A 14687-nucleotide genomic window follows, 5' to 3' on the forward strand; every position below is an offset into this window, starting at 1 on the left:
TTGGAGTACATTGTTCTAGAGCAGATTCTTGCAATTCTCTTCAGTCCTGGCAGATACCTAAGGAACACCACTAGCAAGTTTTCTGTTTTATTCTTTGCATCGAGGCTTGATTCACCAGAAAGAAAGGAATGCTCAAAGCCCAATTTAGTTTGCTTGCTTTAGTATTTGACCCAAGTCGTTTGGAAAAACTGACTTGATTTCAGTAGGTCTCATGTGAAAGTATGTGAGGTTTTCTGCAAATCATGAAATTTCACAAGTAGAGCTAGAAATTATGCAAAAATATAGGTTTGCATAATAAGTTATAATTGTATAATAATAACTACAAAGCAAACAGTAACCTTAAAATATTTACATGTAATATTTTATTTTTTTCCAGAGAAAATCCAATTGTTGGAAAAGTTTCCTAACCAAAACAAACTGTGGTGCACTTCAATGAAAAAAAAAAAACTGGAAATATTCTTGAGTGTTTCGATGTTTTGTTTTTTTTAAATTCATTGTATGCATTTTTACCAAGTATTTAAGAATGAACATAAATGCTGGTTGTGTTGACAATCTATTTAATATTTAATAGAAAAATATCTACTTGGAAATCTGGTCTTAAGGTTTATTCTCATTTTGCTGAAGAACTTGGAGTTCCAGATTCCTGAAGTAACAAGTGTGAATAAATGTTGTTTTGCCATTGTTGTCTTATTGGAAAGAACTTTCTAAACATATAAGCTTTTTAATGGAAAAAAAATGCACACAGCGTTTGTTGGTTGGATTACATCTCTGAATATATACACTGCAACTTTGTATGGGTTTGCCATGAGTGCCTCCTCTGCTGATACGGATCTTGAATTGGACGTCTCAAGATACTATGATCTGGAAAAGACCTAAAGCTTCACACACAATTCATTTGACTTTTTTCCTTGTGGTAGGTGTTGTCAGGACTTAATCTACAGCTGAAGTCTTACAGTCATGCAGTATGCTGCAAATAATCTGGACAGCAGATACCAGTGTTAGTTGTGTTTTTAAGTACTAAAGAAGAAGAAATCAGGGAACTTGTATGTTGTACCTCTTGTTTACATTTGGGGTGAGTAATATATGGAGTGACATTAGACCACTTTCTATTTTATTTAGATTTTTTTAAGGTACATTTTCTTTTTAGATTAAGAAAAAAAAAATGCAGGGTAGCAACGTTCTTTTTAAATAAGTTTGCTTACAGACAGAAAAATATAAATGTGAACAGATTGTGGTTAAGTAGTGATCAATTTACATCATCCCATGTATGATTTTTTTTAAAAAAAGTAATAACTAGGTACAGCTCACCTTTTGACTACAAATCTAATAAATAATCTCTATTATAATCACTCAAAGCACTTTAGATATCTGGACTATCCCAGATTATTTTTAGATACTTTGTAGTATCTGCTTGTTACGATCAGTTGAATGATCAACATTGTTTTGTCTCTAAGCAATGCTTCAGTTAATATTTTTATATCTTTAGTTATATGGATTCGTATTTGTCACTTAACACAATTCTAAACTGGCAGTCTTGACTTTAAGATTCATTTTTGCTCACTTCATCTGAGAAGTTAGGTTTATGCTGAAAGAACATGTATGTAAATAACCAGGAAGAAGCAAAGGTATTACTGTGGCAACTTTGCTTCATCAGTATTAAATACAATGGTACTCCTTGGAATATTATTTTTAACAATAACTATATGTGGTACTTCTATTTTTGGAGCATTTGCTGCAGGGTCTTTTGTTGTTGTTTTGTTGGGTGTTCTTTGTTGTTTTTTTTTACAATCATGGTTTGGCCAAATTAATTAGGAATGTAACTTAAAAATAGAATAGAAATCCATGATGCTTGAAACTGTAAGCTGTTTAAATTAATATACATTTATTATACTGTTGTAGGGAGCCTTTCTGTAGTAGAAGCAAGTTGGCAAGACAGGACTGAAATCTCTTTTGGAATGAATATAACTTTTAAAAATAACTATTTGGTTTCATACCAGACAAACTGTTTTAGAATATCCAGTATTCAGTACTAGTGTCTGCAATGTCACAATCATGTAATGACCTCAGCTGTTTTTTGCCTTTTCCTTTTCTACACATTTGATATATTCTAAGGAACTTCATTTGCCAACAGTTGAAAATGGGGGGAGGAGAGTGGGAGCTAGTGGGGGATATAAAGCCAAGAAATGTATTTTGCCAAGGTTAAGTGGATTTGATTGATTGCCATTAATAAAAAGCTGCCATTAAACAGAGTTGAATGTGGTTGAGTGTCAAAGTTTGGGGTTGCTGTATATGGATTATCCCTGTTGCAAAGTGTCTATTCCTTGGAGCTGTTTTCTTTTGGTTTTAAAGTCAAATTTATGAAAAATTAAAATTTATACACTTGCAAGATTTTTCTTTAAATATGCACTTTTATTTTTGCTTTGGTACTGGAATATCTGGGAGAAAAAACAAAGGCCATTGAATATTTGTGACCATTTAAGATTTAATTTCTCATTTTATAATGTTTTAAAATGCAGTAGATATTCTAGAATTTTATTAGGTACAAGTAGGATGATTAATAATAAGTTGCCTTAATTTTGATTAGTCTAGAAAGATGATGTTATTCAGTAATTAGTTCAATTAGATTGTAAATTATCATTAGTTTTAATTTGTATTTTGATGATGTATTGTTGAATGTATTTTTATTTAAATTTTATTTTCTTATCAAGACATTAAAATGTTTTGTAACATTGCTTGGGAATAACTCACAAATAAATTACAACAGACTTGAGGTACGCTGTGTTTATTGTGAGGCCTGGCTTTTTAAAATGCTAGCATTTATCTGAAGGCTAAATTAATAGGGGTTTCCATACAGGAATTGAGTGTAAGAAGATAAATCTAGCTGACGGGGGGGCGGCGGGGGGAAAGGACAAAGTTCAGTTGAAGGATCTTGCTTGGCCATTTACAGGATCTTTGCATTCTAAGGTGGAGGGTTGGAGAGAGAAGTGATAGTTAATCATTTAGCATAGCAGCATGCATAGAAGCCTTAGTGATCTGATATTTTTTAAAATGTTTGCAACAACTAGTCTGATATATTTCAGGACATCTAGTAATACCTTATTAGTTTTATGACTAATTATTTTTTTCTTGTTTACTGATTTGTCTTTCATTCCCTGTCCTGTGTGCCAGTGCCAGCTATATCATTTGTCAGACCTAATATTGCATATGGAAAAAATAGTCTCTACTTTTCTCAGTCTTCTTTTTTTATGTAATAGAGCACTTTTTTTGCCATCTGCTCACTCCTCCTATGCTTATGGGCATTTTTGAACAGATAGTTTTGTTCAAATGTGTTTTAATCTCTTGATGTTTTGTTTCCTTGTACAGAGAACTGACCTGTTGTCCTTTATTGCTGGTATGGAAGCTCCTATTAGGAGCTACAGTGCAAACCTTCCAGCCATTTTTAAATTAATTTTGATTAATACTGAGGTAAGCTGTAATAAGGCCTAGTTTGAGTGATCACTACATTCATTTGCAGAGCTCAGAAAGTAGAGGAAGTTAAAGATGGAATTGAAAGTACAGCAAGAATTATTTCTGTGGACATTACAAATTTTGTGAAGGATTCTATGATTATTATAGCAGAGTGATACATTATTTTCGCTGCTGATGAGCTGCTTTCTCTAAAAGTTCATTAAGTTGAGTTTTCTCCAAACCATGACATGAAAAGGTCATTCCCATTTAAGATCTGAAGCTTCTGTGCTGATCATACTTGAAGTTGTGGGCTGTGCTAGCAACCATTGAGGCATAAAGCCTCTGTAGCTGCCAAGTTCTTCCTAGGACTCTGGATTCCTTGTAAGTCAGTGTGCTAGTTTCTCATGTGATTCTCTACATCTTTGACCATAGTGAGAAAATGCATACTTACAGCCATTCTGCCATGGTGTGACACTTAGATGGTTTGGTTTTTTTGGCAGGTAAATTGACAAGTACTTAAGTGTTCTGATATGTTAGTCTACTGACAGAACAATCTGGCACATGCTTTAGTTGGCCAAGATACACACATAATTACATAACCATTCTTTGCATTATCATAAAAATGACATTTCTATAACAGTTTTGTTATTAGTAAAATATCTCCAATTCTATGTTTCAGAGTAAGCAAACTGTGGATAAAAACAACATCTCAAAGTTGTAAGAGGAAAGACAGAAGAAAAAAAGAGGAAAAGTCAGTTTGTTTCCAGACATCTCCATGATTAAGATGAGTTCTTATTTACAGTTAAAAACAGTGAATAAGTACATAGGGAAAACTCAGGGGAAGAGCTATCCTATTTTGTGCCACCCTCCCATGTGCGACCTCCTTAATGTCATGTGTGTTTGCAGGGAACAGATGAATTCTAGAGTGCCAGGACTTGATTTCTCCAGAATGGCTTGAAAATTTTATGCAGATCTTCAGGTGGTCAGCTATTAGTTGTGAAACATTTTATTTCTGTAAAGCCATATGGACAGAGTTAAAGGTACCTGTATCATATTTTCTCTACAACTTTAATTTCTAATGCACACTAAAGATGCAAGTTTTACCCGTGAGAGTATACAAGGCAAGGCAAGCACGGGTGTACCAAATCAAAAGCTACCTCCTTCCTATTTTGGAAAACGAGTAGTTTTCAAAACATTCCTTTCATCCTAGTACTGAAAACAGTGTTTCATACTGGCAATCTCTCTTCTATCAAAGGCTATTCCAGTCCTTGGGAATAAACTCAGAGCTGCATCTCATTTGAACTGATGTGCTCAGCAAATGAGCTGGTTATGCCTGATGGCTTCTTAAAGGAGGAGATGAGACTAAAATAAGGGATCATAATTGTTTTAATGACAATGTTTGGTATTTTACTGACTTCTATCCATAGGCATCCAGAGCAGTTCTTACATACTTGAGCCACTTGTTTTGCTGCCCCACTCCCAGCTGTGCAGGAAAAACTGCTTTATAGCATCATGAAGTGATGAAGTTTAGGGAATGGTTACAAGTTAAAACTAGTATTGCCAAATTATTGAAATCAGTGTGTTTTATATTTGCATTTACAAAATGTACAGCAAATGTGGGGCATTCTGACAACACCCATTTATAATCTGTCATAGCCTGTCATACAACAGGCTAACATTTTTAATAAAATCTCTATTTAAAGGCAGTTGATATTTTAAATAGCAGAAATGAAATGTGCTTAAATTTCACAAATTTTTTACTTTCTAGCAGATCTATGAAAAATTTAAATATTCATGGAAAAGGTATACCAATACAATATATTATCACAGGAAAAGAATGATTTTCAAGTTTATAAAAATTTTTCATTTAAAATTTTTCTGGATTATACCTAGTCCCAGTAATTCAGAATCAGAAGTGCCACAATGGTTTTAATTAAAAAAAAGAGGAAAAAAATGAGTTAAAAAGAGCTGAATTATCAAAGTTAATGACTCTTTTGAGGGAGGCCTATGGGCAAGAGACATCCACAGTGAGGAAAAACAAGAAACTTAGAATTTAAGTGTTTTCACTGTAGTTTAATTATAACATTTCTTTCTGACTGGGAAATAGAGTAATCAGGAGGTTTTTAGTATGCATGCTGTATAGTCCATGTGATCATCAGCCACTGCTGTTATTAGCATCACAATAGTAGCAGCTTGAGCATCACATCAGCTACATATGGTGGGTCCTCTGAGTTTATAGACCTCTCAGCTCTGGCCAAACCAGAGACACGGTGACAACAAGACAGCAATTGCTCCTTTCATGGCTGATGTCTGTGAGTTTGGGAATTGGGCAGTATGAATTGAGAGGAGTGTGAACCAGCCCAGAGAAGAGCAAAAGTTCTTATTCACGTGTTGTTTAGTAGTGTTTACAAGGAAATGATAGATCCTTCTGAAGTGATAGTTGATAAATGTAGAAACAGAAGATCTTGAAGATGAATATAATTGAAGTGATCGAACTATTTTTTATTTTCATTACCAAAAGCCAAATTTTTATTGCCAAAGTGTACAATGTGCAAGCCACTGCTGACATGTTGGCTTACTCTGTTAGCAGTCTTAGGAAATGTTGAAAGTTGGAATTCCAGAAAGATTTGGTCATCCTTTCCCCTTAGTGAAGGCAGTCCAGTCCATTCAGGTGAAGCTGTGATTCACAGCCAGAGAAACTTGCAGTACAGCTGGTCATAAAACTACTCAGTGTATGCAGGTAACATCTTTTATGAGGAATGTCAATTTGGCACATGCTAGGTGTCCATTTTTAAATGTTTTAAAAATACGGACATGCACTTGGAAATCTTGCACAAAGTCTTCCTTGGCTATAAAAATAGGAAAGTTTGGTGGGTTTTTTTCTGTTCACACTTCATATTACTCTACATCACTTGCAAACTTGGGTGGATGCACTATGTACTCCATTTCTACTCTAGCAGTAGTTCGTTCTGACATTGATACATGGTCCACAGAATCACTTGGAGATGCTTTCCTTCTCACCAAGTTGAACTCTGTTGCTGTTGCTATACCAGGTAAGCAGAAAATAGGTTTATTTAGAGCATCAAACCAGCATGAGTTTTAACATTTTATTCAGCATAACTGAAGGTAGGAACTGTTCCAATTTAAAGTATTGAGTGCTACAAATAAAGAATCTCTAGTTCTCAGCATAATGAAAATCTGGGCTTTATTAGGGATCACAACATTCAAGTTATCCAAAATTGCTTTTTCTCCAATGGATTTTAAAATTCCCATTAATATGACTTTATTGTTGTTACTGTCTAAGAGCTGAATTGCATGGAGATAAATGATAGTTATTTCTGCTACTACATTTCTGGATGGAATTAGATTTTTGAATGTTAAAAGGGAATTAACAAATATAATTTATCTCTGCCCTTCCCTTGACTTAAAATGTTTCATTTTTGACACTGCACTCTTATTTATACCATATTCTTACATGTAATTATTCCTGTGCCTTTATTATCATATGTAACCTAGCCGTGACAATCAGCAGGAATTTTTATCAGAGGAAAGTTGACAAAAACAAAAAGTTAGTATTTTTAAACCTGAACTTGGCCACATTTCTGCTGAGCACAGTTATTCTTTTAAAGTGGGTAGAGAGAGAAACAATTTCTCAAGCTAGTAAGCAGTAAGCCACCCTAGTTTTTAAAAGTTATTACCTGTTGTGGATCCAGAACTGGATCAGCACTAGTACGGAACAGTGAAGATAAGTACCCCTTTGGTAGGACTTTGCTAATAGTGGGTTAGTGAACAGAGAATTTACTGATTTTTATTATTTTTTTTCTACAGTGTAAGTGGGAACTGACTCAACCAGCAATGTAAGTGTGATTGCCTGGAGTAATTTGGCTTTGCAAACTGATGCTCAAACTTCAGCCCTACCACCAAAACCAATGTGGACATACTGAGATTTCTGCAGTGTGGTCAGTGCCTTGACAAATTGGAATTAACTGATCAGAAATGCAAGCTGGGGAGGAGGGTGGGTGTGCACATAAAGAGTCCATGGCTAGAGAAGAATTTTGCATTTAGCTTTTTGCTTTGTGGATAAGCTAAGGTTAACCTGGTGTGGTCTGTGCACATCTGTAATGTCTTGTTGATCCTTCCTGTTCAAGCTGTATGATGGGGTATGTTAATACTTTAGGGTATACAGCCAGAGAAATGTCCAAGACTATGTACAAAAAAATAAAGCTGTATAAGTATCTAGAGCTGCCAAGAAAATTATGTTTGGCACAGTCAAGGACTCTGAATGTAGTTGATATGTTTGGCAATGTGATAGGAGAACTTTGGTGCAGATGAAGTACCAGAAAGTCTTGAGAAAAGAAAGGTGGACTTGAGCTGTTACATCTTCCATTAGTTTGTCCTAAGGTTAGATAGGACACTGTCTTTAATTTGTACGTGAATATCAGTGTTGTTTAACACACTTACCTTAAGCTGGGCTTAAAGAGATGGGGCACTATGTTGGAAAAGTCAAATTTGGTACTTTTATTTGGGTAAAGATTTATAAATGCAGGTTTCTAGCATAATTTTAAATAATGCCTTTTAGTTTTGTTTTTATACAGACTTTTTTGAAGCTCCAGTTTTTAGGAGTATGTAGTTCTACATGTAAATATTTTATTTTAGAGTGTAATCAGACACTTTAAAAATTCCCTTTAGCTTTTTAGTTCCCTAGAGTTTCACAACTCTTAGCAATTTTCTGCTGATTTATTTGTCCCCTCACAAATTAAAGCTGATAAATTCAGACTATTCTACTCTGACATTCCAACATTCCTCTATTTGATTGGCAATTTCCCTGAAGGATTACGGTTCTCTAACAAGACAGCGTTCAGTTACTAGAGACTTCAGACTTTTAACTTTGGATGCGAGAAAGTTGTGGTATTTTCACAAGAGGAATTCCAGAGGAACCTTCAGTGTATATATAGTGAAATATCGGAACAGCGAAAAATAGAAATGATGCAGAAAGTGAATTCTGACGGATGTTGCCATTTCACGCCCGCTAACAGCGCTGCGGTGGGCGGGCGGTGGCTCAGCCTCGCTGCTCCCCCGCCCCGCAGGGCCCCGTGACAAAGCTGCTCCCGTGCCCCCCCCGGAGCAGGGGCCCCCGCGGCCCCCGCGCTCGGCCCCGCGCCCCGGCTCGCGCGGCTCCCCCGCAGGACGCGCGCTCCCGCTGCCGCCGCGGGGGGGCGCTGCAGCCCCGCGCTGCCGGGCGCGTCCCCGCCCCTCCGCCATGGCCGATGTGGAGGACGGGGACGAGCCGGGCGCCCCCCACTCGCACCCGGGCTCTGCGGGCTCCAAGGCGGGCGCGCCCGACAAGATGTTTTCGCTGAAGAAGTGGAACGCGGTGGCCATGTGGAGCTGGGACGTGGAATGCGACACCTGCGCCATCTGCCGCGTGCAGGTGATGGGTAAGCGCAGGCCCGCGCCGCCATGGCCGCCCCCCGGGGCAGCAGCCCCTGCGCCGCGGCGGAGCCCGCGGGCCCGAGCGGCTCCAGCGCCCGGCCCTGCTGCCTGGGCGCGGCGGGCGGGGGAGACGCGGTTTCCGGCAGAGGGGGGGGCTGGCCCCGCCGCGCCTCCTCTTCCTCCTCCTGCCTTCTGGAGCGAGGAGGGCCCTGCGGGCCCGGCCGTCCCCGCGGGCCCGGGTGTCCCCGCGCCCCGGGGAGCGCAGGCCGGGCGGTCACCGCCGGCTGCCCGCGCCTGTCGGGGGAGGGTTCCCCTGCCCCGCCGGGCCCCGCTCCCCGGCCGGCCGGGGCCGCCCTCCCGAGCGGCGGTGCCCCGTGTGTGTCCGCGTGGGGAGGGCGCGGGGCGGCCCGGGCTGGGGCGGCCCGGGGCGGGCTGCTCTGCTGGGCTCCTCGAAGTCGCCTTCTTCGTGGAGTCGGTTTCTTGTCTCTTGGGGAACTTCCGCAAGCGCGGAGTTACAGGCGACCTGACCCAAGTGCTGGATGTGTGCTGCTGTTTGTTGTTGGGTTTTTGTTTGGTGGTGTGTTTTTTTTAAGTAGCAGTGGTGGATGTAGATATAAACTCGTTTTCCAGATCTTTTAATCCAGAATTTCTAACACTTCTACCGAACTCTCCTAATTACATGTCCAGTTTAACACACGTGAATGTACAAAAAAAAAATTCTGAGAAGTAAGGAGTTAATTTACCTGGTTTTAAAATCTGGAGAATATTTTTGAAAGCAGCCTCCATCGTTGACTAGTATTAATGTTTTCTGGTGTCTTTAACAAATACAATATTTATTTTAGGTATTTGAAATTTCTTTAAAGTTCTTCTATTTTATATCTATATTCAATTTTTACTAGTGTGCCGAGTCATTCTGGGCAGCTGTCTTCTTGGTTGGGCTTGGTATAGTCTGGAAGGACAAATGACCCAAGATTCACACCTTGCTTTTGTAGGCCCAGGAAGCATGATTCTGCGAATCTAGTTGGTTTTTGGCTTAAACAGAAATAAGGCAAAATAGGCAGTGCTGTCATTTCTCCTACATGTTTTTACTGATAACAGCCTGCAAACAGAAAAGGCAAAAAGGTGTGCTAGAGGAGAAAAGGTGTAGACCAGACTGAAGTGGTGGGAGATTCACCTTTTATGTAAGCAAGTTTTGAAGATTGTCTGCTTTTATATAGTGCACAGAGGCTACCCTGGAAGTACAAAATTGGGTTCATCTGCCATGTAAGCCATAATTTTAGAAGTGTATTTCCTTGTTCTACCTAGCCTGTTACAGAGTACTATAAAAAAGGCTTAAATGAACAAAATGATAGATGTTTTTTTAAAAATAAGTTAATTTATAATTTTTCATAACTAGACCAAAGGAGTGCTTTACATCTGAAGCAGGCAGAAAAATCTGGTAGCCGTTTTTTGGAGAACAAGCCACATTGTTAGAACATGAAACTTGATCATTATTGACTTCAGTTTAGCAATTTCATGTTGACCCTGCCAGACCTGATCTGGCTCCTGTAGAGCCATCCGTCTGTAGTAACCTTAGGTTGGAGGCAGTGCCAGACTTAAGCTGGCACTTGTTGAAAGTTTGCTTCATTTTTTGCAAGGGAAGGAGGTGTTAGCTGGCTTAATTTTCTACTGGTTTAACTCCTTGAACCGATGTAGGCTTCAAGGATCACAGAAGTACAAGGGAAAGAAGCAAAAAAAGAAACAAAATGCAGGTTTTACCTGGGAAGGGCAAGATTACAACGGTACTGTCTTAGATTTGCTTAACCTTTTGCAGACTGACACCCTAGGGGTTATGGTGCAGGAGCGGGGACAGCTTACCTTCGTGTGGTTGCAGTGGTTTCTGTCGTCAGCTCTCTGTGCTGTTTCTCTGAAACTGCAAATCTGGGGCTAGGATAGGAAAGCTGTTCTTCTAATGACTACAAAGTCTGCCACAGCTTATTGCCTCATATATTGAATTTACCCCAGATCAGTTTGTCTCGATGTGCCATGATAGAAGTTGAAGTAGTTTGAATCTTCCCTGCAGCTTGGCCCTTAGGTGCTGTGAAAATAAAAATTACAGGAACAGGCAAGAGACAACTGCAGTGCCTTTTATCTCAGTAAGGAAAGGGCAACTGTTTCAGAGTTTCTGTCCTCTTTTTTTCTTTACCTGAGAAAATAAGCAATGTCTGGACAGATGAATCTAAAATAGAAGTACTGGCTCTATCTGGCACAGAAAGTGAAAAGACTCAAATCCGAATTCCTGTAGCACATTATATTTCTATCTTCTGGTATAATAGAGTCCAAACTAGTGACATATAGGCCAGGTCTAACGTGAAGGATGTTTTTGTTTAAATTATTACATTTTGTTTGGAGGAGATTTAGATGTGTTTGCTCCCATAATAGTTGAATACTTTCTTTTGTGCATGGTATGTGCTCACGTGTCTATGGCACCCCATGTTAGGGCAAAGGAAAAACAAAGGCATTTTTCCACTATATGTGTGTGTTACAATATTAAGCCTGGAAGTTGTCACTTTTATACCTTTCTGAGCCTTAAACTTGCCTTAAGTCCTGTAACCTCAGACTGGAGTATATCAAGATGAAAAACCTTTGGATACTGTCTGGTATTATCAAATTGAACGATATGTTTGCATGTGTATGTGACTCTTGTGAAAATTACATGCAGATACTTATTAAGGAAAATTACTATATAAAAAGTAGTAGAAGGTGGGGGTTGTGGTGAGAGACATACAGCCTAAAAAAATGAAAATTGTGAATTATCTCCTTAAAAGGATATGCTGACATCTGAAAAGCTAAATCCTGTAATTAGGGTTTGGCTTTGTGCTTGCTCTGGTCTTAATATGCCTGAATGCCTTGGCACAAATCTGCTAGTTGTTATACTACAAAATGGAGAAGGCTTTTTTCAGCAGAAGTTATGAAAATACCAAAGCAATGGGAAATGAACAAAACTTGTTGGACAGTTTATAGTCCTCCTGATTGCTTTTAGATAGATATTTCATTGTTGTGTGCACTATTCTAATATTTAGGGGGTGTTTTAATGTTAAAGGGCTGAATGAGACATTAAAACTTGGGATTTTTACCTTTGTGAATTGGTTTTAGAGTTTATATTTTCCTCTGACAAACTATTCTTAAGATGGAATCCTGAGAATCAAATCGAGTCTTGTTCTTGTTTACTTTTAGATGCCTGTCTTAGATGTCAAGCTGAAAACAAACAAGAAGATTGTGTTGGTATGTAGTGATTTCATTTGCTTGTTTTTCAATTGAAGCTTCACTCAGTAGGGTGCATTTTAAACTTCGAAGGGAATACTGATTTTTTTTTTAATGCTCAAAAGTAAACCAGTGTTTTGTTCTATATTGTGTCATCTTTTTACATTAGTAATAGTCTATGCTTTATTTTTGAGCACTAATAAAATTAGTTTTCACTTCAGACATGCTGTAATACAAAACAGCTTTAAATTTGCAGTCAACACATGCAACTGAGACAAGTTTCTCTCACCCAGAGCATAACTGAGGAGAGAATAATGTACACTTTTGAAGTGGGTAGGAAAAGGCTATTTTTTTTTTTTTTCCCTGAAATGCATGCCAGAAGACAATGGTAGTATCAATAAAAATTCTCTATTCTGAAATAAACGTTTGTCTGGGTTAGAAAGCATATTTTTTGCCATTCATAATTCAGATAAAGTGGAGGCAACTGCTTGTTTGTTGAGTTTTCACTGAATTGGCTATAATGCTGTTTAAACATAAACATACTTTGAATTACAATGCATGCAAAACCAAATCCTAATTCTGATACATTTAAATTACAATTAGTGAAAAGAAAGTGAAAGTTTGCTTTCAACCTTAAAACCTTTCCACGCCCTTGTTCTTTCTGTTTTGAAGTATATTGTCTCAAACTTAATCCATTGTTGGTTTTGATGATTGTTTTAATAAGAGTAGGAATTTCCTGTTCCAGATATCTTAATTGACTTGCTAAGTGTCCTATTTAAGATAGTCAGAGAGAAAGAAAAGTGTAATTTATGACACTCCTTTGTTTGGTACCCTTGTATTCCAATATGGTTATACTGTATAAAGAGTGCCTCCTTGATATCATACATCCTAGCTCAAACAATGCATTTCAGATGAGAATTTGGTGATACCTGCTTGTGTGATAGTGAATCAGTAGCACTGGATATATTTTAGTACCGGGGAAGATAAAGTGAAGAACTTAGTTCTGCTGATTTCCTGGACAGAACTGATAAATGTGTTCATGCATTCACAGAAGTGTGTCATTGTACACAAGGAAGTGAGAACATTTGTATTTCTTTTTCATAATTGGAAATAAAAGGATTGGTGACAGAGAACTGGCTGTCATCAGAATGACCATAACAATCCAGTCTTAGTTGATGAATCAGTGATGATCCATTTTGTCTCTAAAGCTTGCACTGGTTCTAAACATCTGAGAAGGGTATTTTGGACCTTGCTGTAGGTGTTGACTGGACAGCTGAGTGTGACTGGAACATGTTCTTTCTTCTCTTTCAGTGGTTTGGGGAGAATGCAATCATTCCTTCCACAATTGCTGCATGTCCTTGTGGGTGAAACAGAATAATCGCTGTCCCCTCTGCCAGCAGGACTGGGTAGTCCAGAGAATAGGCAAATAAAAGCACTGGTAGTGGAGGTTTTTTCTGTTGAATTTGTTGAAATAGTATATGTCTTATGCCACCTGCCCAAACAAAAGCATGGAACATGTCAACCATGGCATGATTTATTTAGTTTGTCTGCTGCAAGAACAGTGTGGTTTTGTTGGTTGCTCTTTGCTGTAGGAGGAGGCAATGGTCAGTCTTACTGCAGGTATTTCGACAAGTGAAGAGAGAGACAAAGCACTGACAAATGTATCTGTTCCGATTTGAGAACTGACTGTATTAGTGCATGCAATTGTGGTGGTGCAGATTAGACCCTAAATACAGTTTGCTTAATGGTTTTGCATAGATAAATGAATTAATTTGAAAGGGCAGCCTTATTTGTAAGTCTGATATTCTGCATAATTTACTGTCAGGATAAATACATTGTTTTCTAAGTAATATTGTATACAAAAACACGGTGACTTTTTTAGAAACTTTTTTTTAATCTAAAATGAATAGTGTGTAAAGCATTGCTATGGGATTTTTCCATCACACTAAACTAAACATTTCTAACTTAGGCTTTCTTTATGACTTTAGAAAATTTTGTTTTGTTATATGTGTAAGTTTGTTGCTGTAATATATTCTATACATGATTTCTGCAGCCACAGTATTAAAATTTAACCTCATTAATATTTTTTTAATTTATATTTCTGTTAAAGATTATGGAGATGTACTTTTAATCCAGATATATTGATAACTATTACTTAGAGGCATAAACAATCTCACTGGTTAGATGACTAGTATAGAAAGCAAACAAAACTCATAATTTAAATGTCCCAAGGAAAGCAAGTAGTAATAAAATCTAGGGAAAAATGTTAAATTGTGGTTTCAGGAAAATTCAGTAAATAGAAATTTCTGAATAATTTTGTTGGCTACAATATTTTGGAAGTGGGAGAAAGCATTGTTTCATTTTTGTGGAAACCCTCAATATGTCATCTTTTTAAAATGAATTGTGATTTTTTTTTTCTTATAAATATTTAAATACTTGCCTCTGTCTGTGTTTTCCCTAAATATCCAAAGTAATTACTGCTAATCTGAACATAGTCTGTGGGGTTTTTCTTTAATATATGTAAAAGAGAGGTTGTATGACTGCTTTAAGTCTGTAACAAATTC

At 37.8% G+C, this 14687-nt stretch overlaps 2 protein-coding genes across 7 annotated transcripts in view; both read left to right on the forward strand.

Annotated features, from left to right (window-relative positions):
* Positions 1 to 2781, forward strand: part of RASA2 (RAS p21 protein activator 2) — a 55163-nt gene extending 52382 nt beyond the window's left edge. For all 5 annotated transcript variants that reach the window (XM_051625839.1, XM_051625836.1, XM_051625840.1 and 2 more), the window contains one exon: positions 377 to 2781. In XM_051625839.1, the coding sequence (XP_051481799.1) occupies positions 377 to 407 (31 nt within the window). In that variant the 3' untranslated portion in view covers positions 408 to 2781. The remainder of the gene's footprint in view (positions 1 to 376) is intronic.
* A 5888-nt stretch (positions 2782 to 8669) lies between these two features.
* RNF7 (ring finger protein 7) lies at positions 8670 to 14561 on the forward strand. 2 transcript variants are annotated; one of them, XM_051625855.1, is made up of 3 exons: positions 8670 to 8878; positions 12097 to 12144; positions 13435 to 14561. In XM_051625855.1, the coding sequence occupies exons 1-3, from the start codon at positions 8708 to 8710 to the stop codon at positions 13489 to 13491; spliced, it is 276 nt and encodes a 91-aa protein (XP_051481815.1). In that variant the 5' UTR covers positions 8670 to 8707; the 3' UTR covers positions 13492 to 14561. The 2 variants fall into 2 exon arrangements, with proteins under 2 accessions (XP_051481815.1, XP_051481814.1); XM_051625854.1 differs by having other exon boundaries at positions 8672 to 8885.
* Positions 14562 to 14687: the final 126 nt, after the last annotated feature.

This window comes from Apus apus, chromosome 8, assembly GCF_020740795.1.
Source record: "Apus apus isolate bApuApu2 chromosome 8, bApuApu2.pri.cur, whole genome shotgun sequence".
NCBI classification, from domain to species: Eukaryota; Metazoa; Chordata; class Aves; order Apodiformes; family Apodidae; genus Apus; species Apus apus.